This window comes from Eretmochelys imbricata, chromosome 2 (assembly GCF_965152235.1).
Source record: "Eretmochelys imbricata isolate rEreImb1 chromosome 2, rEreImb1.hap1, whole genome shotgun sequence".
Taxonomy (NCBI): Eukaryota; Metazoa; Chordata; order Testudines; family Cheloniidae; genus Eretmochelys; species Eretmochelys imbricata.
The window spans coordinates 189,221,994-189,249,480 of record NC_135573.1 but is presented as its reverse complement, the minus strand read 5'-3'; the positions used below and the strand labels follow the sequence as shown (position 1 = coordinate 189,249,480).

At 43.6% G+C, this 27,487-nt stretch overlaps 1 protein-coding gene across 1 annotated transcript in view; it reads right to left on the bottom strand.

Moving 5' to 3' along the window:
• Positions 1-1,333: 1,333 nt before the first annotated feature.
• LIMD1 (LIM domain containing 1) overlaps positions 1,334-27,487 on the bottom strand; it is a 57,227-nt gene continuing 31,073 nt past the window's right edge. Inside the window, exons 3-8 of the mRNA XM_077809285.1 lie at positions 14,964-15,031; positions 13,131-13,193; positions 9,462-9,592; positions 3,573-3,624; positions 2,730-2,798; positions 1,334-1,894 (exon numbers count right to left, since the gene is read on the bottom strand). Of these exons, the coding sequence (XP_077665411.1) occupies positions 1,757-1,894; positions 2,730-2,798; positions 3,573-3,624; positions 9,462-9,592; positions 13,131-13,193; positions 14,964-15,031 (521 nt within the window). The 3' untranslated portion in view covers positions 1,334-1,756. The remainder of the gene's footprint in view (positions 1,895-2,729; positions 2,799-3,572; positions 3,625-9,461; positions 9,593-13,130; positions 13,194-14,963; positions 15,032-27,487) is intronic.

The following is a 27,487-nucleotide window of genomic DNA, read 5'->3' as shown; positions in this document are numbered from 1 at the left end:
TCATCAACTGTGAGCGAGATTCTACCAGCATTAGCTGAGTAATACCTTATTCCTCCATTCATTTCAGGCGGACTACTCCTGGGATAAGACACTATTCAATGGGAGTAAGAGTGGAAGAATCTGGCCCTATATTTTTTAACTTCAAGCAGTTAGCTAGCGCCAGAAAGTTGTTATTGGGAGAGATGTTTGGTTGAAGAGTATTACTACTTTGCTCCGGCTTATTCCTGAAATGTAGTTACCACTGGTTAGCTAATTTAGTCAGCCCTGTTTCATGGTGGATCTTGGAGAAAACTATACACCATACTATCAAACAGGGTTGAATAAATAGCTTAGCACTGATGCGGAAGCATTTAGTTAGTATTTAATTAGTCTTCAGTGCACTTCGGATACGTTGGGGAGGTCAGTTCACAGACACTAAACAGCAGTGAAACAGCTGGTTTTTTAAATAAAAAAAAAAGTACCTGTATACCAGTTTCTGCAAAGCATTAGTGTGCACAGTATGTGTACTGTAAATAATATCTATCCTATATCTAACACACATGGGTGTTTAAAAAGTAAAAACAGCTGCCATTTTTGCTTTCTGAACGGAACAAAAAAGTAAAGATCTAATCCTGCAAGCCCTGCTCACGTAAGTAATCCTTATTCATGTGAGCAAATCCATGTGTGCCAATGGACTTACTCACAAGTGAGAGTTGCAAAGTTAGGCTCTAAATCTGTGCAAACATAAAGCCTTCACATCATGCTCTTGAATCTGTTCCCAGAACTCTAAATAGGCACCATTATGAAACAGGTCTGAGCTGGATAAACACTGTCAAAGTCAGTATTGAGGCCTCCTGGCTCGCACCTTTTTCCACAGCCATGTTGATGTCTGAGCTCCATGGGCAAAATGAAAGGCCCAGAGCTCTTTTCTAAAGTGACCTTTGCAAGAGACAATGGGAGACAGACTGCCCTCACGTACAGATTTTCAGCATCCAGAACTTTTCGAATGTAATTTGTTGCTCAGACTTTATACAAAGTGATCCTAGTGTACCATGCTCATGCACAAGCAGCAGCACAGGTGACCATGCTGGCCAAGATGGCTTTGTATATCATGCTCCAGCTGTAAAAAATTAATCGTTGGTATGTGGACATTCAGCAGCCAAGTGAGATGCCTGGTTGGTTTGTGCTCCGATCGCTAGGCTGCGTCTCAACCATTTCACAGCCAGGCTGGCATTGAAATTCTGGGAACAAACTGAAAGGTCTGAATGTGCTTTTGTGCACAGAGCCCCTTTTCTAAAGAATTAAAAAGATTCTAAGAATCAGTATTAATAAGCTGATCTCCTTAGGGGATTTGATGAAACGTGCTCGTCAGAAACCACTTCACAGACTGAAGAAATGTTCTCAGCAGGTAGGTAGAGAGGTCTGTGGCTTATTAATTGTGCATGGCATGATATGAACTCACTGATGTGATAAGATGGTTGTGCTTCTACTGAAAAATCTTCCCAGGTGAAAGCAAAGAGCTCTTGAGATCAGAAAAAGGCACAGGGAAATAAATCGACCAGCCGGGAAAACATTACATGTTCAAACAAACATATTTGTGATAAGAGAGTGGAGCTCACATACATACAAACCTTGGGAAAAAAAAAAATCTACCTAATGTCTCTGTATCCTCTTACTGTAAATCACTGATTGGGGAAAATGCATACTGGAAATCAACTGGGGAAAATGTGTACTACAACAAGTCCTCTGACAGGCTTCTGGGAATTAGCAGTACTGACTAGTAGTGATGCTGGTACATAGCTGCTGGAGTTGTGCCTTTCTCTATATGCTTCAGGTGACAGGAGTGACAAAGCAAATGTTCATCTAGCGGATAACAGCGATGTCCATCTTCATCATTGAGTTCCATCCCACAATCCTACAAAAAGACCAGAGTGGCTATTAAAATGTATATTTGCTTTTTGATGCCAGAACCAACTAGTACCTGATGCCAGTACTTAAAGGAGATCAATTCCCTGATAAGGACATGAGCTCTTAAACTGTTGACAGCTCTTTCAAAATAAGCCCCTAGTACCTAGATTTGTCATGGGTAGGAAAACATCCATCATAAACATCCATAAGATTCACCCTCCAGCACAGTAAGGTTAGTCTGGTTTAGTAGTTCTTTTTTATTACTTAGATCTTATGGGAGAGTTATGTCCCTGTACATCTTAAATACACTAGCATTTTTCTTAAAATATCCAGGCTGGATTCACCACTGTTTTACTCCATTGAAGTCAATGGAATTACACCAATGTAAAACTGGTCACATGAATCAGGGCACTACCATCTCAGTTCCTCATCACTAGCAATAGCAATGGAAATACAGGTGTTTAGATGATTACTGTGTCACCTAAACTTGCTCAGAAGTCAAGACAATGTGGAGAACATGCCTGATCCTACTGGAGCTCTGTCTAAATGAATGCTCCCATTAGGGGAGCTGTGCCAAACCTGTGAAGTCAATAGCAAAAAGAAAATTAATCTCCCAACCATGAATTTCCAGGTAATAAATTACATCAGAGTTTGGACATATCCTTGGAAACCTTTGTCCCTAGACATATTATGTTGGACATTTCCCAGCAGTTAATAACTGCTGTAGGAACTTAACCTGAGGGTCAGTTGCTGATCTGCTGAGTTCCCAAGATACCTGCGTATTTTGTTTCTTTTTAAAATAGTATTTTTTTCACTTTGCCCCTAGAAAGCTGTCGACGCACCTCACAGTGATAACATTCCACGTGGTAATCCTTGTCCATGGACACAACTCGAATTGTCTCATCAGACCCCTGTAAGTATTAAAGCAAAAAATTATATTAAACAGATGGGGGGAGAGGGGGTAAAGGAGGATGTGACACATGGGTTCTGTGAATTTCTTCCTGTAGCAATGTGGATATTGAACAAATGCATGTGGGCCACTGGCAGAAAACCTCAAATAAAGCCTGCCATCTGCAGATCTGCTTTCAGCAAAGCTTCGTCATCAATCTACTGTAGGCATCCCTGGAAAACTGAACATCAGAGACTAAAAGATTTCTGCTGGCCAAGTCAATCCCAAATGGATACAGCAAGGAGTATGTGTAATCCTTCAATATTTCACATTTCTGAGAAAGTGTCAGCATTTTTAACTGGTTCTACCAAAAGACACAAATTAAAAAGATTATGATGAATAAGAACTCGATTCTAGTGGAGGGCACTCCCTCATACATGGAACACTCTTCAAATCAGCAACTTGGTATTGACTAAGGGACAAGTTAGCCTGACCTACCAGTAACAGCAACGAAATCTCACAGAAGGTGAAAAGAGCAGATTAACACCGTTGTAGCAAACTGAACGATCAAGCAGAGGAACCACTGAGTCTCAAACACTGCACCTTAACCTTGGGCCAACGGAGGCTGAGACTGCTATGAAAGCAGCACTCTGGTGGAAACGTACAGCTCCTGTGAGCCAGGAAAACATTCAGCCTGACACAGAGTTAAGCATAAAGGAAAAAATGGCTTGATCCTAGGGGTCCCCAGGAAAGCAGTGGAGTAAGAATTGTAAGCAATAGCAAAAAAGGTTCTTACCTCAGTCGGCAGAATGGGATGTCCACATGCTGCACATTTTGGAGCTAACACTCTAAAAGAGCAATGAGAAATTACAGTTACACCCATACCATCTGTATGAAAGAGGCTTGTAGGTTCTGACTAAGAAGTAATCTACAGCATGTGGTTTTTCACTTTATCTGCAAGGATAGTGTTGTGAAGAGCTTTTCATTCCAAGTGTTTGTTAGTTCATTTTGTAAACAAACTGGATACCACCATATAGCCCTAATATTGGCTCAAATGGCTGCACAATCTGCAGTAAACACTACTTATGGAGGAAGTCGTAAATCCCAGGGCCAGTCTACAAGTTTTTTATACATCCAGAGCATGGAGCATCCGGACCATAGACTCTATCAGTGAATATTGTACATGATCCATTCAAATGTGTCATTTATGCCAGTTATATCCTGGTGTGACTGATAGAAACTGCTCTGATCTGAGGAGCTGCCATTTTGGAATAAACACTTTTGAGAAACTACTTCCTCTAGAATGGAAGGGCACCTGTGTTTAGACACGTCTTTTAAAATTGAAAACTTTTAGGAGTGGTGAGCATGGCTAGTTATTCTCAGAAGGAGCCATACCAAGCTGGTAGCTGCAGACCCTCAGATAAAACAGTCACTCACCTTCTCGCAACTGTTGTTCTTCGTGTTGTTCACGTCCATTCCAATCAGGTGTGCGTACGTCACGTGCACGGACGTCGGAAAGTTTTTCCCTTAGCAGCTCCTGTCGGGTTGGCTGTGGAGCCCCCTGGAGCGGCGCCTTCATGGCGCTGACTATATGATCCTGCCGACACGACCCCCCTTCAGTTTCTTCTTGCCAGCTACTCCGACAGAGGGGAAGGAGGGCGGGTATTGGAATGGACTTGAACACATCTTGAAGAACAACATTTACGAGAAGGTGAGTAACCGTTTTTTCTTCTTCGAGTGCTTGTTCACGGCAATTCTAATCAGGTGACTCCCAAGCTCTACCCCAGAGGTGGGGTTGGAGTCAAGGAATTGCTGATTGGAGCACCACTCTGATGAATGCCGCATCATCTTTGGGGAGCTGGGTGATAGCATAGTGAGTGGTAAATGTATGCACCAATGACAAACTTGCTGCTCTGCAGATCTCCTGTATCGGGACCTGGGCCAGGAAAGCAGCTGACGAAGCTTGTTCCCTTGTAGAATGTGCCATAATAGCAGGGGGTGGGACCTTGGCCAGCTCATAACGTGTGCGGATATAACCTGTCCAGGCCCTTGAGGAAACACCCTACCATGGGGCTGGCGAATATGGAATGTCCAGACGCTCCCCCATGGAAGGCCGAGACAGCAGCGAGGTGTACCTTACTGGATGATGCTGCCAGGCCTTGTTGTTTCAGGTGTAGGAGAAACTCCAGGATGAATGGTACAGGCACCTGGAGTGGAGGTGTGTGATGCTGGGCACACCAGCAAATAAACCTCTTCCACTTAGCTAGATAAGTGGCTCTGGTGGATGGTTTCCTGCTGCCTAGTAGGACCTCCCTCACCGGTCCCGACCACAGGAGCTCCATCAGGTTTAGCGACGAAGATTCCAGGCTGCAAGATGGAGGGACTGGAAGTCCAGGGTGGCGAAGGCAACTGTGGTCTTGTGTGTTCAGATCGGGGTAGAGTGGTAGTATGATCGTGGTGTCCACTGACAGCTCCAGAAGCGTGGTGTACCAATGTTGACGGGGCCATGTGGGGGCAAGCAGGATTACTTTTGCCTTGTTTCTGCGGATCTTGAGCAGCACCTTGTGCATGAGTGGGACCGGTGGGAGACATACATGAGGTGGTCTCTCCAAGGTAGCAGGAATGTGTCCGAGATTGAACCCGAGCTGTGTTTCTGGAAGGAGAAGAACATTGGGCACTTTCTGTTGCTCTGGGTGGCAAACATCGATTTGGGGAAATCCCCACCTTTGGATGGATTGGACATCTGAATGGATGGACCACTTATGGTTACGGAAGGACCTGTTGAGGTGGTCTGCTAGTTTGTTCTGCACGCCTGGGAGATAGGATGCCTCCAGGTGAATGGAGTGGGCTATGCAGAACTCCCATAGCTGGAGGGCTTTCCAACATAGGGGAGAGGACCAGGCTCCACCCTGCTTATTGATGTAAAACATGGCTGTGGTGTTATCCATCATCACTGCCACAAATTGGCCTTGCAGTAGGGACTGGAAAGTTTGGCATGCTAGTTGCACCGCTCTGAGCTCCCTGATACTGATCTGGAGTAAGAGTTTGTTCTCTGACCATGGGCCCTGTGTTCGGAGATCTCCGAGATGTGCCCTCCAACCCAGTGCTGACATGTCCATTACCAGGGACAAGGAGAGCTGTGGGCTGTTGAAGGGGACTCCTGCGCACACCATCTGAGGGTCGAGCCACCAATGGAGGGACTTGAGTACTTGCTGCGGCACCGTCACCACTGAGTCCCGGCTGTCGCGCCCCAGGTGATAGGCCGAAGTGAGCCACGCTTGGAATGGTCTGAGCCTCAGCCTGGGATGCCAGACTACGTAAGTGCAGGCTGCCATGTGGCTGAGGAGACTCGGGCATCCCCTTGTTGTAGCGGTCGGGTATCAACTGAGGTTTCGAATAATGTCTGTTATGGCTTGGAATCAGGTCTCTGGCAGGAACGCCCTTGCCTGTACCAAGTCCAGCACCACCCCGATTAATTCTATTCTTTGGGTCGGTGACAAGGTTGACTTATTCACATTGAGGAGGAGTCCCAGTCCCTGGCAGTCGGCGGAATCGAGGCCGGGGTCTGTCACAGGGTCTTTATGTTGTTTTGAACAGTCTTGATCAAAGGCAGAGCTACCCGTGATGGACCTTCGGGAGTGAGAATATCCACCATGGTGGTCCTTGGCCTCGACCACCTCCTCCGCTTGCAACCCCACATTGCAGGCAATCCGCCTAAGGAGGTCCTGATGTGCCCTGTGGTCAATTGGAGGAGAGCCCAAAGCTGACCCCCCCTGCCACAGCTTCATCAGGGGAAGAAGACAAGCTGGCCAGAGAAGGTACTGGGTCCTACTGCCCCTCCAGCTCCCTGACCTCTTGGTCAATGCATGCCCCTGCGGCAGCTACAGCTGGGGTGGCTGTAGCCTGACTCTGCGGCTGGTCCTGTGTTGGAGGTGCCTCAGCCGCGACCCGAGCCTGAAGGGGCAGTTGGGACAGAGTGGCCTCAGATCCCCGAGGCGTAGGCCCGTCCCTAGGAGAGTGGGGTGGCCGGTGTTCTGAGGCTACCGATCTTGAACCCCTTGAAAAGGTGTCCTGGGTCTGGGGGTAAGTCTAGGGGGCCCAAAAGGGCCACTACGCCGACGGCTGTCAAGGCGGTTGCCTCGCAGACCTATGTCGACTGTGTCTCAAGTAGTACGAGCAGGCATCAGACTCTGAGGAAGTGGAGCCTGGTTGCGATGACCACAGCGGCGCCGAGGGCCTATGAATCAAAGACTGGTGCCATGATGAGGTGGAGCACCGGTGCCGGGATGACCTCACTGAGGGCTGGTCTTATTGGCACCTGAGGCTTGTCCCTGAGAACTGGGAGCTGTGCAGCCGTCATCTCGATCAGGTCCCTGGTGGCTTCAAAAGCGTCCGGGGTGGAGGGTGGCTCTAACACCTCCACTTCACACTGCCCTGCCAGAAAGTCGCTACGTGCTGGACTCAACAGTCCTTCTGGGGCACCAAAGTCAACGGCACCGACTCGTGCCGACTTAGCACCGGGTCCTTTCTGGGGTGTGCCCAGGCATCCCGATGGTCCTGCGGTTTTCGGGGTCAGCGAGCATCCCCTTTTGGCCTTCTTGTGTTGCTTGTGCAGCATCACGGAAGTCGAGCAGTGCTGGGCTGCTATTCCTGGCTACGGTGCCGGGGAGCGCTGGTGCCAAGGGTCTTTTGCGCTAGAGTCCTTCCTTGGCGCTGTGTCGCGTATGGATGCCAGAGCACTCCGTACGGACACGCTCGGTGCCAATCTTGGCAGTTCGCAGCCGGCTGTGGGCAGAGAGCGGATTCCATTAAAAGTTGTTTTAGGCAAAAATCATGCTCCTTCTTGGCCGAAAAGCCCTGCAGATTTTGCACCTCTCCATTTGGTGCGCCTCCCCCAGACACTTTAGGCAACAGTCGTGGGGGTCACTGATGGGCATAGGCCTATTGTAAACACTGCAGGGTTTAAAGCCTTGGGCTCGCAGCATGCCCCAGAGCACAAGGGTGGGGTCAGGGATTGGGAAGAGGCCCTACTCCCAACCTATGTACTAAATTAACTATGTAAATTAACAATACAACTATGTGCTAAATTAACTATAACACTAACTTGAAACTCGAACGACTAACAGGAGAACGCTAAGGGAGCACTTGCTGAGCAAGTGAGCACTGTTCCAACGGCCATAACAGATGGTAAGAAAGAACTCAAGGGGGGTCGGGTCGGCAGGGTCATATACCCAGCACCATGAAGGCGCCACTCCAGGGGGCTCCACAGCTGACCCGATGGGTGCTGCTCAGAGAAAAACTTTCCGATGTCCATGCACGCGGCATGCGCACACCTGATTGGAATTGACGTGAACAAGCACTTGAAGAACCACCAAGCAGTTTCTATCACTAGGTCATACAAGCCTTTTTGAACGGCTCATGTACACTATAATAGTAGAGTGCCAGCTCTTTTACCGTGAAAGGTAGGAAATTGCTTTTTTGTTGAAAGGCGATCCGGATGTTTAAAAATGTCATGGTCTGGCTCTAGGATTTACTTTTTCATCTACAAGTACTATTTACTGCAGATTATTCAGCCATTCAGGGGTAGATTTCAGGTTGAAGGAGTCCTTGAAAGAGCAGTGAACCCCACTTAAAGAAGGGCTAGGAAGTAGGAATAGGATAGCATTGCATTATCTGTCTGAAAACAGACAGCCACAAAAGTAGCTACTCAGAGAGGTGGAAGTGGGGACAGGGAAAATTAGACACAGGAATAATCCTTGCACAGACATATTAAAAGACCTGGGGCCCGATTTCATTACAGCTGGGGCAGGATCAAGCTTGAATAGTGTTTTGGGTGGGTTCAAATCATTTCAAGTGCAAGGGAGTCTGCATTACTTTATAGTAATAGTTTATAATATATTTATACTACTTTATAGTAATTACTCTATAGTAATAGTTACATCTACAAGAAATTAAAACCTTAGCACAAGTGCAACATAAGACAATTCTATGGGGCACCTGAGAGCAGGAGTATTGTATATTTCAATACCCTCCTTGACCGTAAGAGGAATCAGGCAGCAGAATGGAGTAAGTGAATGGCTCAAAGTGTATGTCAACTGGTAGGTCTAATATTACGTATGACAGTAGCCCTTTAATCTCCCTAGATAGTATATTTCTGGTGATTTGCAAGTAGGTTTTTTTTATGATACATCATTTGTTTAATTAACTGACTGTATAAAAAGCTGGATACTAACCCCCATCCCCTCACGAAAACAACCACCACCACCAGACACACGCACACACATACATATATTCCGTACTGACATCCTAATAATATTTAGTTCTTACAAGCCAGAGTCAGCCCCTGGTATAATTAAGTGTAGCTCCCACTGGCTTCAAAGGGATTTACCAGTTTACTTCAGGGCTGATTTAGTTTTTACTCCTTTAAAGCACTTTACAAACATTAACTAATTGAACCATACATTCCCCCTGACAGATCGGTGAATATGACATCAATTTTGCAGACGGTGTTAAGTGACTTACCCAAGGTCACAGAGGAAGTCAGTGGCAGAATGAAGGGAAGAGGTCAGGAGTTCCTAACACCCAGTCCCATGCTTATTCCACTAGACCATACACCTACACTATTTTGAAGGTTAAATGAGTGGGTTTTCGACTAGGTTTACTTAGCTGTTTCCTTTGTTCTTACTTGTGGTAATCTCTGACACAGTAGATTTTGTTCTCAGTGTCTACCGTGAATGGCACTCCATCCAGACATTCATTACAGATCACACAACGGAAGCAGCCTGGATGGTATGATTTCCCTAGAGCCTGCAGGATCTGCAATAAACCAGAGACAGAAGAGAGCTCACGAACAGGAATTAAAAGATGAGAGTATAGCAGTAGGAGCATACTACCAACCACCTGGCCAGAATGGTGATGGTGACTGTGAAATGCTAAGGGACATTAGAGAGGCTACAAAAACAGAAAACCCAATAATAATGGGGGATTTCAATTATTCTCATATTCACAGAGTATATATCACCCCAGGATGGGCTGCAGAAATAAAATTTCTAATCACTATTAATGACTGTTTCTTGGAGCAGGTAGTCCTGGAACCCACAAGGGGCGAGGCAATTCTTGATTTCGTCTTAAGTGGTACACAGGATCTGATCCACGATGTGAATATAGCTGAATCATTGAGTAATAGTGACGACCATAATGTAATTACATTTAATATCTTTGTGGGGGGGAATACTGAAGAAACCCATCACAGTAGCATTTAACTTCAAAAAGGGGAACTACAGAAAAACGAAGAAGCTAGTTAAACAGAAATTAAAAGAAATAGTCACAAGAGTGAAATGCCTGCATGCGGCATGGAAACTTTTTAAAAACACCGTAAGAAAGGCTCAAATTAAATGTATAACCCAAATTAAAAAAAATAAAACCAGTAAGAGGATAAAAAAATGCCACCATGGCTAAACAGAGTAAAAGAGGTGTTTACAGCGGTGAAAAAAAACTTTTAAAAATTGGAAGTCATAGCCTGCTGCGGAAAATAGAAAGGAACATAAACTCTGGCAAATCAAGTGTAAAAGTATAATGAGGCAGGCCAAAAAAGAATTTGAAGAGCAACTAGCAAAAAACCCAAAAACTAACAGCAATTTTTTTTTTTTTTTTTTTTTAAAGTTCATCAGAAGCAGAAAGCCTGCCAAACCATCAGTGGGGCCACTGGACGATCGAGGTACTAAACGAGCACTCAAGGAAGACAAGGCCATTGTGGAGATGCTAAATGAATTCTTCACATTGGTCTTCACTGGAGAGGATGTCGGGAAGAAACCCACATCAGAGCTATCCTTTCTGGGGGACAAAATCTGAAGTACAGCCCCACACTGATGCACAAATAGAAGAGATTTTGAACAAATTAATAAATTAAACAGTAATAAGTCACCAGGACCAGATGATATTCACTCAAGAGTTCTGAAGGAACTCAAATGTGAAACTGCAGAACTACCAACTGTGGTATGTAACCTATTGCTTAAATCGGACTTTGTACCAGATGACTGGAGAATAGGTAATGTAATGCAAATTTAAAAAAAAAAAAAGGGCTCCAGAGGCAATCCTGGCAATTACAGGACGGTAAGCCTAACTTCAGTACCAGGCAAACTGGTTGAAACAATAATAAAGAACAGAATTGTCAAACACAGAGATGAACTCTATTTTGGGGAGGGTCAACATGGTTTTTGTAAAGGGAAATCCTCACCAGTCTATTAGAATTCTTTGAGGGTGTCAAACATGTGGACAAGGGAAATAGTGTACTTGGAATTTTAGAAAGCTTTTGACAAGGTCCCTCACCAAAGGCTCTTCAGCCCACTAAGCAGTCATGTGATAAGAGGGAAGGTCCTCTCATGGATCAGTAACTGGTTAAAAGATAGGAAACAAAGGTTAGGAATAAATGGCCAAGTTTTTTTTTTAGGGGAGAGAGGTAAATAGAGTCCCCCCCAAAATGTGTACTGGGACCAGTGCTGTTCAACATATTCATGGAAATAGGGGTAAACCCCAAAGGTGGCAAAGTTTGCAGGTGATACAAAATTACCCAAGATAGTTAAGTCCAAAGCAGGCTGTGAAGAGTTACAAAGGGACCTCACAAAACTGGGTAACTGGACAACAAAATGGCAGATGAAATTCAGTGTTGATAAATGCAAAGTAATACACATTGGAAAACATAATCCCAATTATACATACAAAATGATGAGGTCTAAATTATCTGTTATTACTCAAGAAAGATCTTGGAGTCATTGTGGATACTTCTCTGAAAACATCTGTTCAATGTGCAGCAGCAGTCAAAAAAGCTAATAAAATGTTAGGCACTATTATGAAAGGGATAGAAAATATAATGCCACTATATAAATCCATCGTGCATTCACACCTGGAATACCGAGTGCAGTTCTGGTCGCCCCATCTCAAAAAGGCTATTCTGGAATTGGAAAAAGTACAGAGAAGGACAACAAAAATGATCAGGGGTATGGAACCGCTTCCATATGAGAAGAGATTAAAGAGACTGCGGAAGTTCATCTTAGAAAAGAGATGACCAAGAGGGGATAAAATAGCGGTCTATACAATTACAGACAGTGAATAAGGAAGTGTTATTTACCCCTTCACGTAATTCAAGAACCAGACGTCACCCAATGAAATTGATAGGCAGCAGGTTTAAAACAAACAAAAGGAAGTACTTCTTCACACAACACACATTCACCCTGTGGAACTCATTGCCAGGGGATGTTGTGAAGACCAAAAGTATAACTGAGTTCAAAAAAGAATTAGATAAGTTCATGGAGGATAGGTCCATCAACAGCTATTAGGCAAGTGGTCAGGGACGCAACCCTATGCTCTGGTGTCCCTAAATATCTGACTGCCAGACTCTGGGACTGGATGACAGGATGGATCACTGGATAAATTGCCCTGTTCTGTTCACTCCCTCTGAAGCAACTGGCACCAGTCACTGTCAGAAGACACGATACTGAGCTAGATGGACCATTGGTCTGACCCAGTAGAGCCATTCTTATGTGCTTATGAAAATAATATACTTATGACACTACATCAGACAATGGTGGAGTGTCATAGGACATACTATGTCCTGTTTTAGTAATTTAATTGTAAGAATGATTTAGCAGAGATAGAAATGGTCCAGAGAAGAGCAGCTGGGATCTACATTTAGCAAGAAATTCCAAAGACTAGAATTATTTAGCTGGAAAGAAGAGTTGGCAGGGGCTAGATTTAGAGATTCAAAATTACAAAAGTCAAAGGAAAAAAATGACTGATTTTTCCTTTAAACTCTGTCTAAAACCTTAAGAATATGGGGACACTGCATAATTAAAGGACAGGAAATACAGAGCCAACAAAAGAAAATACCTCTTTTCACTCTTCTGCAACAGGCTGAGACAAATGTAGCGAAGAGAGGACCAGCATAGTAACAGATACTATGGTCCAGCCCCCAGCCCACCAATGCCCTACCTGCCCCCAAGCTCAATGAGCTGCGGGGGGCCATGCTCTCATGCAATGGGTGTGGACAGGATCATCACTGAACTGCCACAGGAGTTCATAAGAAGTCAAAGTCAGTGTGTTTTTAAACATCCTGCTTCTTCAAACCAAAGTTCATTTTAAACAGACACTGAAAACGTGTCTGTGCAACAAATATGAATGGATGCTAGTTTTGCTTCCTGGCCATGACAAGCCAGAGGATTAGGATTCTTTCACTGTCACAAGTCATCACACCAGCTAGACTAATAGATCAAATGAGGTGATCCTATATATGAATTTCTTTTGCCCTGGAGACATCATTCTAAAATGCTGTTTTCTTTCTGAGGCAAGCATCACTTACCATGTCCATTATCAAATGACCACAAATGAAACACCTGTCAGCTGACTGCTGGAAACCTGAATACTGCAAGGAGAAAAAATTGGCTTAACATTTTACAAGGCTGGGTAACACACACACTTTGTATGATGGGGAGTGATCTGTCTTACTCTGCTCAGCACTCCTTAATGAAGCAAAGCTTCCTTTTGTTTTGTCTAAACAAATATTGGGTAGGCCTCATTAGAATATCTCAAAGTTACAGTGTCAGATTTTCAAAGTTAAGAGGGTCTGTAAATTTCCTTAACTCTAGGGTGCTAATTTAAGTTTAAATTGAGTTTAACATATGTGAGCAAATACCAGAGGTGCACATGCAAATCAGGGATCTACTGATAATGCATGTGTGCTTATTGGACCATGTACGTGCAAATATCAGGTATTATGCATGTACATCTCGTATTTATATGTGTAAATTAGGTGTACACCTATAGAACCTGGCCTAATTTGAAAATCCGGCCCGCAATCTCACTAGGTTCATAAATGTAAACTTGGAGGGCCAAATTCTACCTTTATTTATGCTGGTATAAATGTGGCATAAATATCACTGAAGTCAATGGACTGTCCCAGCTTAGTGCTGGTATAATTCGGAATAGAATTTGGCCCAGAGGATTATTTTTGCCAAGAACTAAACATATGGACCTGATTCTCAATTACATTAATGCCACTTTTACACCACTGCCACCAAATGTAAAAGACATCCACTTTAAATGTGCTTTACACAGCATGATTAGTAGAAAGGGTTTTAGTGTAAATGAGCATCAAGCCCACCAAGTATTTTTAATATATCTAATTAGACTGTGTGTTTTACAATGCCTGGATTATTAACATCTATTGTTTTTAAATTACACGAGAGAGAGGGAAACTAAAGAGGGACTCCTCTTCTCCCCAATAGCAATCGCTGGGGCTGATCAATAAGAGGGCACTTCGGGGGAGAAAGGGGGAAGCAGAATGAACTCACTCACTCGCTAACTAACCACCAACAAACAAACAACAAACTAACTCACAAAACAACACAAAAATAATACAAAACAAAACAAATCACTCTCCCAAAAGTCTTAGCTAAACACCCATAATCTAATGCTTCATTAACTTATTTTTCATAGTCTTTTTTTCTCCTTTACATTCTGTTTTTTCAGTGACTTTTCTTGTACTCCAAGGACTGTCTCTGTGCCTGGAGTCCAAGGTCATTTCTGTATTCTAAGGCTATTGCTGCATTTCTGTGCCACCCAGATGCACCTACATAGGGACCACCAACCACTCCATAAATGATCAGAGGGACTGCTTCTAGAGCAATGCTGTTCACACAGTTCAGCCCAGTACCCAAAGTAAGTGTCTGGTCCAAAGCCCATTGACATCAATGGACTTTGTAACCGGCCCTAAGTGTGCCACTTCCACAGCGTGTGAAAGAGCCGCAGAAGTCTTAATGTTGTTTCAGGGTGCTGTTATGCAGGGCACCTAAACCAGATAGGTCTTTAATAAATATTTTTAAGCACTGCTCGCCCTACTCTGTCCACAGTGCATCAGGGTGTCTCATCTCTCTCAAAACTGTCCAGTCAGAGAAAGTTGATAGGAAGGGGAAAATCTGTTCCCTTGCTTGTTTCTCTCTCTCTCAGTTTATCATGCCCTCATCCCCACCATATCTGAACATACAACCCAATCCCTTTCCGGTGAATGCTGCTTGTTGCCAGTCTTTTGCTGAAATGTCAGTTCTTGGATTCTGTGAGCTGCTTGCATTACAGTTTCTCTGAGTCACAGCATGCAAGTTGCAACAGGAGAGGCACAGGGCACAAATGCACTCACCAGAAAGTCTTCTTCACAGAACACCTTTCCGTTAACAAAATAAAAGGCTTTTCCTCTCAGTTTTCGACCTAGGGAGAAAAAAGAGGAGGGAGAAAAAAGTTAGTAGATGGATGGAAAAAAAATATACACTACCAAAAGCTGGTAAAAGAGATGCATTTGGGGCAGTATCTGTCTTTTTGGTTTCCGTTTGTGCAGCACCTAGCAAAAATGGGGCACTAGTTCTTGACTAGAGCTCTTAGGTGCTATTGTCATGACAATAATTATGATTATGATGACTATTATCATCCAACTGAGCTGAATGCTAGAAACTCTTCCAGGCCTAGAATATCACTAACCAGGTTTTCTTTTTAATGACAGTCCTGTGATCTTTGGATTCTAATCACTGTGTTGCAACAAGGGTGATTTCAACAATGAGAGTTTCACATTCCATGTGGCTAGATGGTTATTAAAGTCTCAATGTCCTTTTATCGAATAAAACTTACCTAAGAAACGACCTCAGCACAACATACTGCTTAATGCCACAAAATACCATCTCCCACACTCCTCTCTGAAACTAAGTGAGAGAGGGAAGCAGTAAGGATAGTTTGCTGATTCACTCTGGAAGCCACCGCCGGTGAGTGGTTAGGTAAATAAGGGTATGTGAACAGGGGTTTATCTATACTAGACTTTATTTCTTTAAAATGTCCCACCAGTGCTGTTCCACCAGTGGGAGCATGTCTTTAGGTGGACTAAGGCACTTGCAGCTGTCAGCATTTTAAACACCAAATCATCTGGACCTGCTCTGAGCAGAGTTAGGCACCACAACGGCTAAACGCCTGTGACTGGACTATGCTAGCATGCCCATTATTGCTACTGCCTTGGGAGTTGTGCTGGTGCTAGCAATGGTGTGATTTTTTTTCCCCCCTGGGGAAAAAAGAGCTTTTTTTGCATTCATTTTTAGAGTACCTCTTGTGTCTCTTTACAATCCACTTTCCCCGTTAAGGCTGTGACACTATCCTCTAAAGTGGCAGCTGATCTGCTTGTGTATCTGTCGGAGGTAAACTGTTACAAAACCTGCTGCAATTTCCAAGGAGGAGCCCTGCAGCCAGCATTCCTGATTAGAAAGTACATGGCCGGAGTCTGATTTCAGACACATACATGGAACTTCAGCAAGGAAAAGGCAGTATAATTCTAGGAGCAGAATGTACAACATCCCATTTGATACATTACATAGGGTAAGTACTGTCTAAGAAAACAAATATTGCCAGATTATTGTAGGTTGCTGTGCTTAGAGCGTAAGTTGCTAGGCATAGGATTTATGTTTTCCTCTACGTTCTGTGCAGCACGAAGCACATTTCTGGCACTCGCAAAATAATAATGCTACTCACTGTAACATACAGAATTAACAAAGGCAGACAACAGAATGAAGCAACATAATTAAAGTGTAATCAGTTTCATGGTGTGTACACCAGAGGGCGCTTTCAGACAGGCCAGAAAGCACCATGTACCACTAGTTAGGAAATCAAATGCTTGAAATCCTGGCCCTATTGAGGTCCATGGAAATTTTGCCAATGACTTCAATTGGGCCAGGATTTCACCCTTTGTCTTTAGTGCTTGATCTGGAGGAGGGCAAAGAAGGGAAAAGAATATTGCAGCCACATTTCTTGAAAAGTCAGCCACTGTTTGCTCATGCAACAGCCAATTTTATCAGCAGCATGGACAGGTAACAAGTGCATCTGAAGGGACTAGCTATGATAGAAGAACCACCATGTAATGGGGTTTTCTGTCACACTTAAGGACAACTGGGTTACAATAGGTTTTTATTGCCAGGTTGGATGGGAAAGCACAGCTTGATAACTACGTGAGGGAATGATGTTCCAGTTTAGCTCTTAGCCTTGCCCCCAAAAGACTGTTCACAGCAAGGTCAAATAGTTTCAGACAGCCTCTACAGGAAACCGGACATCATGTTTCAAAATTCCACTGGGTAGAAGCCTGTCAAATCACGTGGGGGGGTTGTTTTGTTTTTTGGAGGTGTGGGGGGAGTTCATGCTTGCACAGAACACACATTTCTGTGAGCAAACACAGGTTTGCACTCTGGGTACAAGCAGAATTTAATGATGCAGCTCACTTTGACAATTTGACTCTCCAAATCAACTAGCATGGAGCATACAAACATGAACTACAGCAGACTTCAAAGCCAGTGAACGTAGCAGTATATGTAGCATGGGACATTATGAAACAAGGACACGTCCAACCACTGCTATGATTCCTTAACAAGCAGTCTTTGTTGACCGGAGGACCACCCCACTAATAACCCAAACCTTCTCCCGGGGGTTAACGTTCTCCCTGCATACAGCAGTCACAGACATACCCACAGCAGAAACACCTGCTGCAGAAGACAGAAGAATAGCCATGGTAGGTTCAGGCTGCCTTGCAGAGGTGCACTAGGGGTGAAAGAGATGGTGCAGGGAGCTCCCTTGCTCCCTAGCCTATGCTTGCAGGAAATGGCCATAATGCTGCAGGTGGTGGAGGAGCTGCTGCAGGAGGAGGAGCTGCAGAAGCTGTTTCAGAGGGGATTTGGTCTTGGCTCCCCACCCGGCACCACTCAGTTCTGAGAGGGCTGCACTGGAGGGAGCACACGTGACATCAGTCGCACAGGTGCAGCAAGAGTTGCTGCTCGGTGTGCTCTCCCCAGCTCCTTGGCAGCACTGTGCATAGGAAGACGTGCCTCTTTCCAAGCCACTGCACCACTCCACCTCCATCACACGCACTATGCGTTCTAAGAGCAGTTATCTGGTCTATCATTTTTAAAGCATTCTCAGTTAATCATGAATCTCTGTCCTGGGGAAACGAAAAGCAGAACAGCAGCACAGGCCTGCAATCTTTCACCAGCCCAATAAGACCCCAGAGAGAAGGATGGCATAATCAATGGTTGTGTCTACATGCAGGATGGCACCCAAATAACTAAATGGGCTTTAATCTACACCATGTGCTATGCTGGTGCAAGTCTGTGTGTGTGGACACCCTTATTTCAGCACAAAAACACCCAGTTTCTGTTGTGCTGAAGTTGATATTTTACTGAGTTAAGCAAAATCAAAACAGAACATTGATTCCACAGTAAGAGTGTCCATACACTGACTTATACTGAAATAAGACAAGGTGTAGATTACAACCCATTCAGTCATTTGGGTGCTAGTTTGTGTGTAGATCTGTCCTACACAGGCACTGATTTTGATGGAGGGTTTGGTCAGCGGGGAGATGAGGAACAGAAGAGAGCTGTAATGAGACAATACTTCAGCTACTAATGATTATTTAGAATGTGATTGCCAAGTAGCTTCATGAGCAATTTAACAAGAGGCCAAAACAAGCAGTCCTAACTCAGAAAAATTGCCCACTGATTTCAACAGCAGTTTTGCCAGAGTATAGGTGTCAGGGTTTGGACCTACATAGCTAATTAAAAAACAAGAATTGAAACATTCAACTTAAAAAAATAAGTTACAAGCTAGCACACACAGTAGCATAGCAAAACGTGAAGATGTCCAAAGGACTGTCCTGCTATCTGTAATGTATCTCCATAAAGACAGCTTGGGGAGGAGGAGGGGAAGAGGCTGAGGGAGAGAGAGAAAAGGCAGTAGAGCTGTGCCTGTTTCTGGATGAAGGCCCTGACCCGTGTGCTAGTGATACCCATTGCAACAGAGGGACACAGGTTGAGTTGCTGCCACAGTCATTCTTTGACAATGACATCATGTATTTTGCAGGCATCGTATGCTGTGTGTATTTTTAACCCCCTGACCCTTGCAGTCAGGATTTATTACAGCAATCCCCAGTGGGGTGGTCACAATTAATGTTCTGTGTCAATGTTTTCTTTATAAGCTCCTTTAGCAGCATGATAAGTCCCTTTGGAAGGTATTTATAATTTGGTTGTCAAAATTTGAAGTGGACAGATGCACAAGAGGTGCTACTCCCATGAACGCTTTACAGGAAAATAAAGTCAATTTTTTAAAATTGTTTTTGCTCTGGGGGAAGGGACAGAGGGGATTATTTAATTTTTAGCTCCTCTCTCGCCTCACCCCAACCTTCTTTTTCTCTAACCATCTGGCAGAAATTTAATGTGAAATTTTTCAAGTGACTACATAAATGGTGCCCATAAACACGTCCATGCAGCAATTGCATGCACAGAACCCCCAAGTGTGCACACAAATCAGGGAACTGCATGCGCATACAAGGCAGACATGAAAGGATTTATCCTCACAACATCCTTCTGAAGTAGGGAATTATCCCCATTTAACAGATACACAGAGACTGACTTCTCCAACATCACACAGGAAATCTATGGTGGAGCTAGGAATTGAAATATCTCTGGTCCTAGGCCAGTGCCTTAAACCATAAGGCTACCCATCCTCCCTGCTACTTGTTTTGAGTATACAAGTGTAAGACTTTGTGCAGTAGATGCATGTGCATTTTTTCCAGGCACCAACAGAAACCATAGATATACCAGAAGCACATGACAGGTCTAATAGACAGAACACATATGCCCATATTTAAAAATTTGACTCTTACTTCTCAGAAGTAGGACTGTCAAGCGATTAAAAAAATTAATCACGATTAATCGTGCTATTAAACATCACTTATTTACATATCTTTGGATGTCTTCTAGATTTTCAAATATATTAATTTCAATTACAACATAGAATATAAAGTATACAGTGCTCACTATTTTTTTTGTTACAAATATTTGCACTGTAAAAAACAAAAGAAATAGTATTTTTCAATTCATTTCATACAAGTACTGTAGTGCACTCTCTATCATGAAAGTTGAACTTACAAATGTAGAATTATGTACAAAAAATAACTGCATTCAAAAATAAAACAATGTAAAACTTAGATCCTACAAGTCCTACGTCAGCCAATGGCTCAGACAAACAAGTCTGTTGACATTTGCAGGAGATAATGCTGCCCACTTCTTGTTTACAATGTCACCTGAAAGTGAGAACAGGCATTTTGCATGGCACTGTTGTAGCTGGAGCCACAAGATATTTACATGCCAGATGCGCTAAAGATTCATATGTCCCTTCATGCTTCAACCACCATTCCAGAGGACATGGGTCCATGCTGATGATGGGTTCTGCTCGATAATGATTCAAAGCAGAATGGACTGACACATGTTCATTTTTATCATCTGAGTCAGATGCCACCAGCAGAAGGTTGATTTTCTTTTTTGGTGGTTTGGGTTTGGTAGTTTCCGCATCTGAGTTTTGCTCTTTTAACACTTCTGAAAGCATTCTCCACACCCCGTCCTTCTCAGATTTTGGATGGCACTTCAGATTCTTAAACCTTGGGTCAAGTGCTGTAGCTATCTTTAGAAATCTCACATTGGTACCTTCTTTGCATTTAGTCAAATCCGCTGTGAAAGTGTTCTTAAAATGAACATGCGCTGGGTCATCATCCGAGACAACCATAACAAGAAATATATGGCAGAATGCGGGTAAAACAGAGCAGGAGACATACAATTCTCCCCCAAGGAGTACAGTCACAAATTTAACTGATGCATTATTTTTTTAATGAGCATCAGCATGGAAGCATGTCCCCTGGAAAGGTGGCCAAAGCATGAAGGGGCATACGAATGTTTAACATATCTGGCACGTAAATACCTTGCAATGCCAGCTACAAAAGTGCCATGCAAACGCTTGTTCTCACTTTCAGGTGACACTGTAAATAAGACGCAGGCAGCAGTATCTCCCATCAATGCAAACAAATGCGTTTGTCTTAGCGATTGGCTGAACAAGAACTGAGTGGACTTGTAGGCGCTAAAGTTTTACATTGTTTTGTTTTTGGGTGCGGTTATATAACAAAAAAAATCTACATTTGTAAGTTACACTTTCATGATAAAAGAGATTGCACTTCAGTACTTGTATGAGGTGAACTGAAAAATACTATTTATTTTATTTTTTACAATGCAAATATTTGTAATAAAAATAATAATATAAAGTGAGCACTGTACACTTTGTATTGTGTGTTTTAATTGAAATCAGTATATTTTCAAATGTAGAAACACCTCCAAAATATTTAATACATTTCAACTGGTATTCTATTGTTTAACGTGTGATTAATTGCGATTAATTTTTTTGAGTTAATCACATGAGTTAACTGCGATTAATCGACAACCTTACTTAGAAGGCTTTCATTTTATTTTAGTGAGTCAATGTGTTGGGGTCCCTAAGTAGCAAGAATAGTATGCAAACCTCAAATAAAGCAAAGCCTTTCAAAAAGTTATACTCTGGGGTCCTCCTCATGCACCTCAGCACAAGGGTCTTGTGCAGCACAAGCCCCACTGAAGTCATTTCAGCAAGTGGTAGGATCGGGGCCTTATACAGTAAAACCTCAGAGTTATGAACACCAGCGTTACGAACTGACCGGTCAGCCACACACCTCATTTGGAATCAGAAGTATGCAATCAGGCAGCAGCAGAGACGGGGGCAAAAAAATGCACCACAGTACTGTGTTAAACGTAAACTACTAAAAATATAAAGGGAAAGTTTTAAAAAAAAGATTTGACAAAGTAAGGAAACTGTTTCTGTGCTTGTTTCATTTAAATTAAGATGGTTAATAGCAGCATTTTTCTTCTGCACAGTAGAGTTTCAAAGCTGTATTACGTCAGTGTTCAGTTGTAAACTTTTGAAAGAACAAACAATGTTTTGTTCAGAGTTACGAACAACCTCCATTCCTGAGCTGTTCGTAACTCTGAGGTTCTACTGTATACTATATCAATGGTTCTCAATTTCTCCAGACTACTGTACCCCTTTCGGGGGCAGATTGGTCTTGTGTACCCCAAGTTTCACCTCACTTAAAAACTACTTGCTTATAAAATCAGACATAAAAATACAAAAGTTTCACAGCACACTATTACTGAAAAATTGCTTACTTTCTCCTTTTTATCATATAATTATAAAATAAATCATGAACCATCCCCCCAGGTTAAGAAATATGGATATAGTATATAGAGCAGTATAAACAAGTCATTGTCTGTATGAAATCTTAGTTTGTACTCACTTCGCTAACACTTTTCATGTTGTCTGTTGTAAAACTAGGCAAATATCTAGATGAGTTGATGTACCCCTGGTTGAGAACCACTGTACTACATCTTAAAACTGGCATCAGATCAAGAGGTCAGAAAGCTGGATGTAATTTTTCATTCCAACTTTTTCTTTTAAAAATCCATGTCTCAAATACTGAAGAGATTACATTGATATGGTTGCTGAAATGATGCCCTTGCTTGCCCATTAGAATGTTTAATTCATGGGTTGCCACTCTGAGAACTAAATGCTATAATGATCTTTGGCTTGAATTGCTGGCTCCTGGCAATATTTCACCATCACTTCGCTCGGTTATTGGCAAAAACATACTAGACAATTAAAATGTTTCCACACCTCTACCATCCCATCCATCTCTGGCGGTCATTACAGGATTTCTCAGTCCTACCCATGATAAGAGCTTTGATCCTCACACCTCCATGTATTCATCAGTCCTATCTAGGATATCTAATCCATTTAGCTATGGGACCTATCAGATGACTGTCACCATGGCATTTAAGCACTGCGTCAGTACTACCTATAACTGTGTCAGTCGTATCTTTATGCTCCCACAAGCACTCTTTGTTCTGCAATTGGTAGTAACCATACAGTCAGGCTGAACTTCCAGGATGCTAATGCTTTTTGGCCACGATAATCTCAAATTATGGATCTTGCACTTTAAAGTTTATATCTTCATAAAACTCTGAATCTACTACTGCTCCCACAGAGGCCAACTGGAGATTTGCCCTAGACCTCCGTAGAAGCTGGATTGAACCCTGAGAGTTTAATTTTGTCCAAAGGCTTTTTAAATTGGTTTCACGTTAATTAGCATCAGTGGTTATGCTGGTTTAAAAGGAAACCAGGATCACAAGTCCCTGTCCAAAGGTAAAAAGTTATTGTGCACCACAAAAGTTTTCGTCTCAATGTGTATAATTAGAAGCCTATCCATCTTAGCATAGCTCTCCAGTTATAAAACCAACCTTCTGCTGTAATTACAGCTGGCAGTTTTGTTTTTTTTAAAGCAAAAGATTTAAGTTCATGGAGGCTATAACCTCCAAATTATCCACGTGGCTGGCAGTCTAGAAAATGACAGGATTCTAAGAATTAAAAAGACAAGAGCAATGGATGATCCTTGCTGAGCCTGGGAGCCATGGAGTAAAGCTGCAGTTTCCTATTCCTTTTTTGTTTCCCTCAGTAAAACTCAGATTGTAGGCCCCACTCTCAGGCAGCACAGACTGGCTGCAGACCTCTAGCTGGAATTCCTCCAGGTCCTACACCACACTCCCTGTAGCCCCTTGCGCAAGGGATGTTTCAGAGGCAGGGAAGCACAATGAGCGCCAGCAGTCCCCTGCTGATGAATGATACCTTGGGGACCATCACCGGATGCCACATGCTAGAGCCACTTTTATGATGCGCTAACCTGTGCCTCAGGCCAGGCAGAGAATCAGGAAGGCTAGCTCCTTACTAAGGAATGGAAGGAATGAGAGCAGCAGAATAAAGACAAAGGGCTTCAAAAAAGCAGACTTCAACAAACGCAGGGACCTGGTAGGTAAGGTCCCACATGAAGAAAATCTAAGGCAAAAAGAAGTTCTGGAGAGCTGGCAGTTTCTCAAGGAGACAGTATTAAGGCACAACTGCAAACTACCCTGATGCGAAGGAACGGCAGGAAGAATAGTAAGAAGGTATGGCTCCATCAGGAGCTCTTTAATAAACTGAAAATCAAAAAGAAATGCTACAAAAACTTGAAACACGTACAAATCACTATGGAGGAGTACAAAAGAATAGCACAAGCATGTAGAAACAAAATCAGAAAAGCTGAGACTCAAAATGAGTTACACCTAGCATGGGACATAAAAGGCAATAAACAGCAGTTCTTTAAATACGCTAAGAGCAAGAGAAATAGGAAGGAAGTACAGGTTCTCTACTTAGTGGGGAAGGAGAGCTGATGACATCAAGAAAGCTGAGGTGTTCTATTTTGCTTCAGTCTTAACTAAAAAAGGTTAATGGTGACAAGATACTAAAACAAAATTAATATTAAACAACAAAGGGGAAGGAATGCAAACCAAAATAGGGAAATAATAGTTTAAACAATATTTAGATAAGTTAGATGTATTCAAGTCACCAGGGCCTGATGAAATTCATCCTAGCGTACTTAAGGAACAAGCTGAAGCAATCTTGGAACCTTTATAAATTATTTTTGAGAACTCATGGAGGATGGGTGAAGTCCCAGGAGACTGGAGAAGGGCAAACACACTATATTTAAAAGGGGGAACAAGGAGTACCCAGGGAATTATAGATCAGTCTGTCAAACTTCAGTACCTGGAAAGATACTAGAACAAATTATTAAACAATCAATTTGTAAGCACCTGGAGGATAATATGGTTATGAGGAACAGCCAGCATAGATTTGTCTAGAACAAATCATGCCAAACCAACCTAATTCCCTTCCTTGGCAGGGTTATGAGCCAAGTGGATGGGCGGGAAGCAGTAGACTTGATATATCTTGATTTTAATAAGGCTTTTGATGTAGTCCCACATGACATTCTCATAGGAAAATGGCCTAGATGGAATTACTATATGGTGGGCATACAACCAGTTGAAAGTCTGTACTCAAAGTGTAGTCATCAATGGTTTGTTAGCAAACTCACAGGGCGTATCTAGTGGGGTCCTGTGGGGGTGTCAGTCCTATTCTATATTTTCCTTAATGGCTGGATAATGGAGTGGAGTGAATTGTTATAAAATATGCAGACGACACTAAGATGGGAGGAGTTGCAAGCACTTTGGAGGAGAGGATTAGTATTCAAAACAAACTTGACAAATTGGAGAATCAGTCTGAAATCAACAAGATGAAATTCAATAAAGAAAAGCACAAAGTACTTCACTTAGGAAGGAAAAATCATATAGACAATTACAAAACAGGGAATAACTGGCTAGCTCAGCATTTCCCAAATGCGGCCACCAGGGGCTTTTCTTGAGGCCATAGCCTCCTGGGCAGTGACTGGGGGTGGGGCAAATCAGTGGTTCCTCCCCTTGGGCTGCAAGGAAGGGTTGGGCCCTGCCCCGTTCTGGAGCCACAAGCGCCAGAGGAACAGACAGCTGGTGAGTTCCCCACCTTACCGGGGGCAGTGGGGCTTTGGCTTCCAGCTTCAGCCTTGGGGCTCCGACCGTGGGGCTCTGGGTTTTGGCTGCACAGTGGCGGGCTCCATTTCCCTGGCCTCACAACTCCTTGCCCCCACTGCTGCCCCCATCCCCTCACCCATCCACCCCATCACCCCTGGCCCCAGCTGTCTCCCTACCCACCTCCCCATCCAGGGCTTAATTTGTCCCCCCAGCTTGCCAGTGCTGAGTAAGTCTGCTGTGAAAAGGGGTAGGTGTATGTTTTTAAATATCACTCATCACTGTCTCAGAGCTAGCTAACAAGTCTGCTGCTGTGAAAAGTGATATTAACAAACATACAAATATCACTTTTCACAGGAGCAGACTTAGCTAGAAAGTCTAAAAAAAAACCCCACAACCAATAAAGCAAAAGAAACAACAACAACAAAACATAAGAACATACAGAACACCTTATTTGTGTTTCTATTCTGTTTAGGTCCAGTAAGGAAGAGAGACAACTGTACATTAATTAATTATATTATTATTATTGAGTCTGCAAATAAAAACCCTACATAAATAAATTACTATGATTTGGACGTATATATGTGCATATTTATTTGTTTTTCCTAAATTTATTAAGTATTTTAGGAAAAACTGTCATAGTGGCCACCAGCAGGAGTTGGTGGCCACACTCTGAGGCCACCAAAAAATTTGTGGTAAGAACCCCTGGGCTAGATGGAGGTACTGCTGAAAAGGATATGGGGGTTATAGTGGATCCCAAATTGAATCTGAGTCAACAACATGATGCAGCTGCGTAAAAGGCGAATATTCTGGACTGTATTAAACAGGAGTGTCATATGTAAGCCCTGGTCTACACTACGAGTTTAGGTCGAATTTAGCAGCGTTAGGTCAATTTAATCCTGCACCTGTCCACAAGACCAAGCCTGTTTTGTCGACTTAAAGGGCTCTGAAAATCCATTTCTGTACTCCTCCCCGGCAAGGGGTTTAGCGCTGAAATCGACCTTGCTGGGTTGAATTTGAGGTAGTGTGGACGCAATTCAATGGTATTGGCCTCCGGGAGCTATCCAAGAGTGCTCCATTGTGACTCCTCTGGACAGAACTCTCAACTCAGATGTACTGGCCAGATAGACAGGAAAAGCCCCGGGAACTTTTGAATTTCATTTCCCGTTTGGCCATCATGGCCAGCTGATCAGCAGAGGTGACCATGCAGAGCTCATCACCACCGGTGGCCATGGAGTCCCAGAATTGCAAAAGAGCTCCAGCATGGACCGAACGGGAGGTACTGGATCTGATCGTTGGATGGGGAGGAGAATCCGTGCAGGAAGAACTCCGTTCCAAAGGATGAAATACCAATATATTTGCCAAAATCTCCAAGGGCATGATGGACAGAGACTACAACAGGGACACACAGCAGTGCCGCATGAAAATTAAGGAGCTCAGGCAAGCCTTTCAAAAAACAAAGGAGACAGACGGTCGCTCCGGGTCAGAGCCCCATACATGCCGCTTCTATGATGAGCTGCATGCCATTCTAGGGGGGGCCTCTACTACTACCCCACCACTGTCCATGGACACCTGCAAGGGGGGAGTCGCACGTAACAGGGATGAGGATTTTATGGATGAGGAAGATGAAGAGGAGGCGGCGGCTGAGGATAGCGCACAGCAGGCAAGCGGAGAATCCCTTCCCCCTCGCAGCCAGGAACTGTTCATCACCCTGGAGCCAATACCCTCCCAACACGGGCTCCCGGACCATGAAGCCAGAGAAGGCACCTCTGGTGAGTGTACCTTTGTAAATAGAATACAGGGTTTAAAAGCAAGCACGTTTAATGATTAATTTTCCCTGAAGACTTGGGATGCATTCGCAGCCAGTACAGCTACCGGAAAAGTCTGTTAACGTGTCTGGGGATGGAGCGGAAATCCTCCAGGGACATCTCCATGAAGCTCTCCTGGAGGTACTCTAAAAGCCTTTGCAGAAGGTTTCTGGGAAGGGCAGCCTTATTCCATCCTCCATGGTAGGACACTTTACCACGCCAAGGGGACATTCAGAGGTGCCCATTCCTGCTGGGCTGTTTGCCTTTGGCTGAAAAGAAATCATCCCCGCTGTTAGCCACGCAGTGGGGGGAGGCCTGTTCATGCTGAGCCGTTTGTGTTTGGCTGACAGCGATCTTCCCTGATACTAGCCACGCAGTGGTGGTATGAGAAAGGAGGGTGTTGCTGTTTGAAACCATTCCCACGTTATGAAGATTGAAGAAGCTGAAATCCTTTGCCTTACCATGGCTGCCTGCAAGCCGAATTCTGTTGCCCAGCTGAGCATGTGTGATGTCTCATACCAAACCGGCAGGCACTCAATATAAGAGGCAAA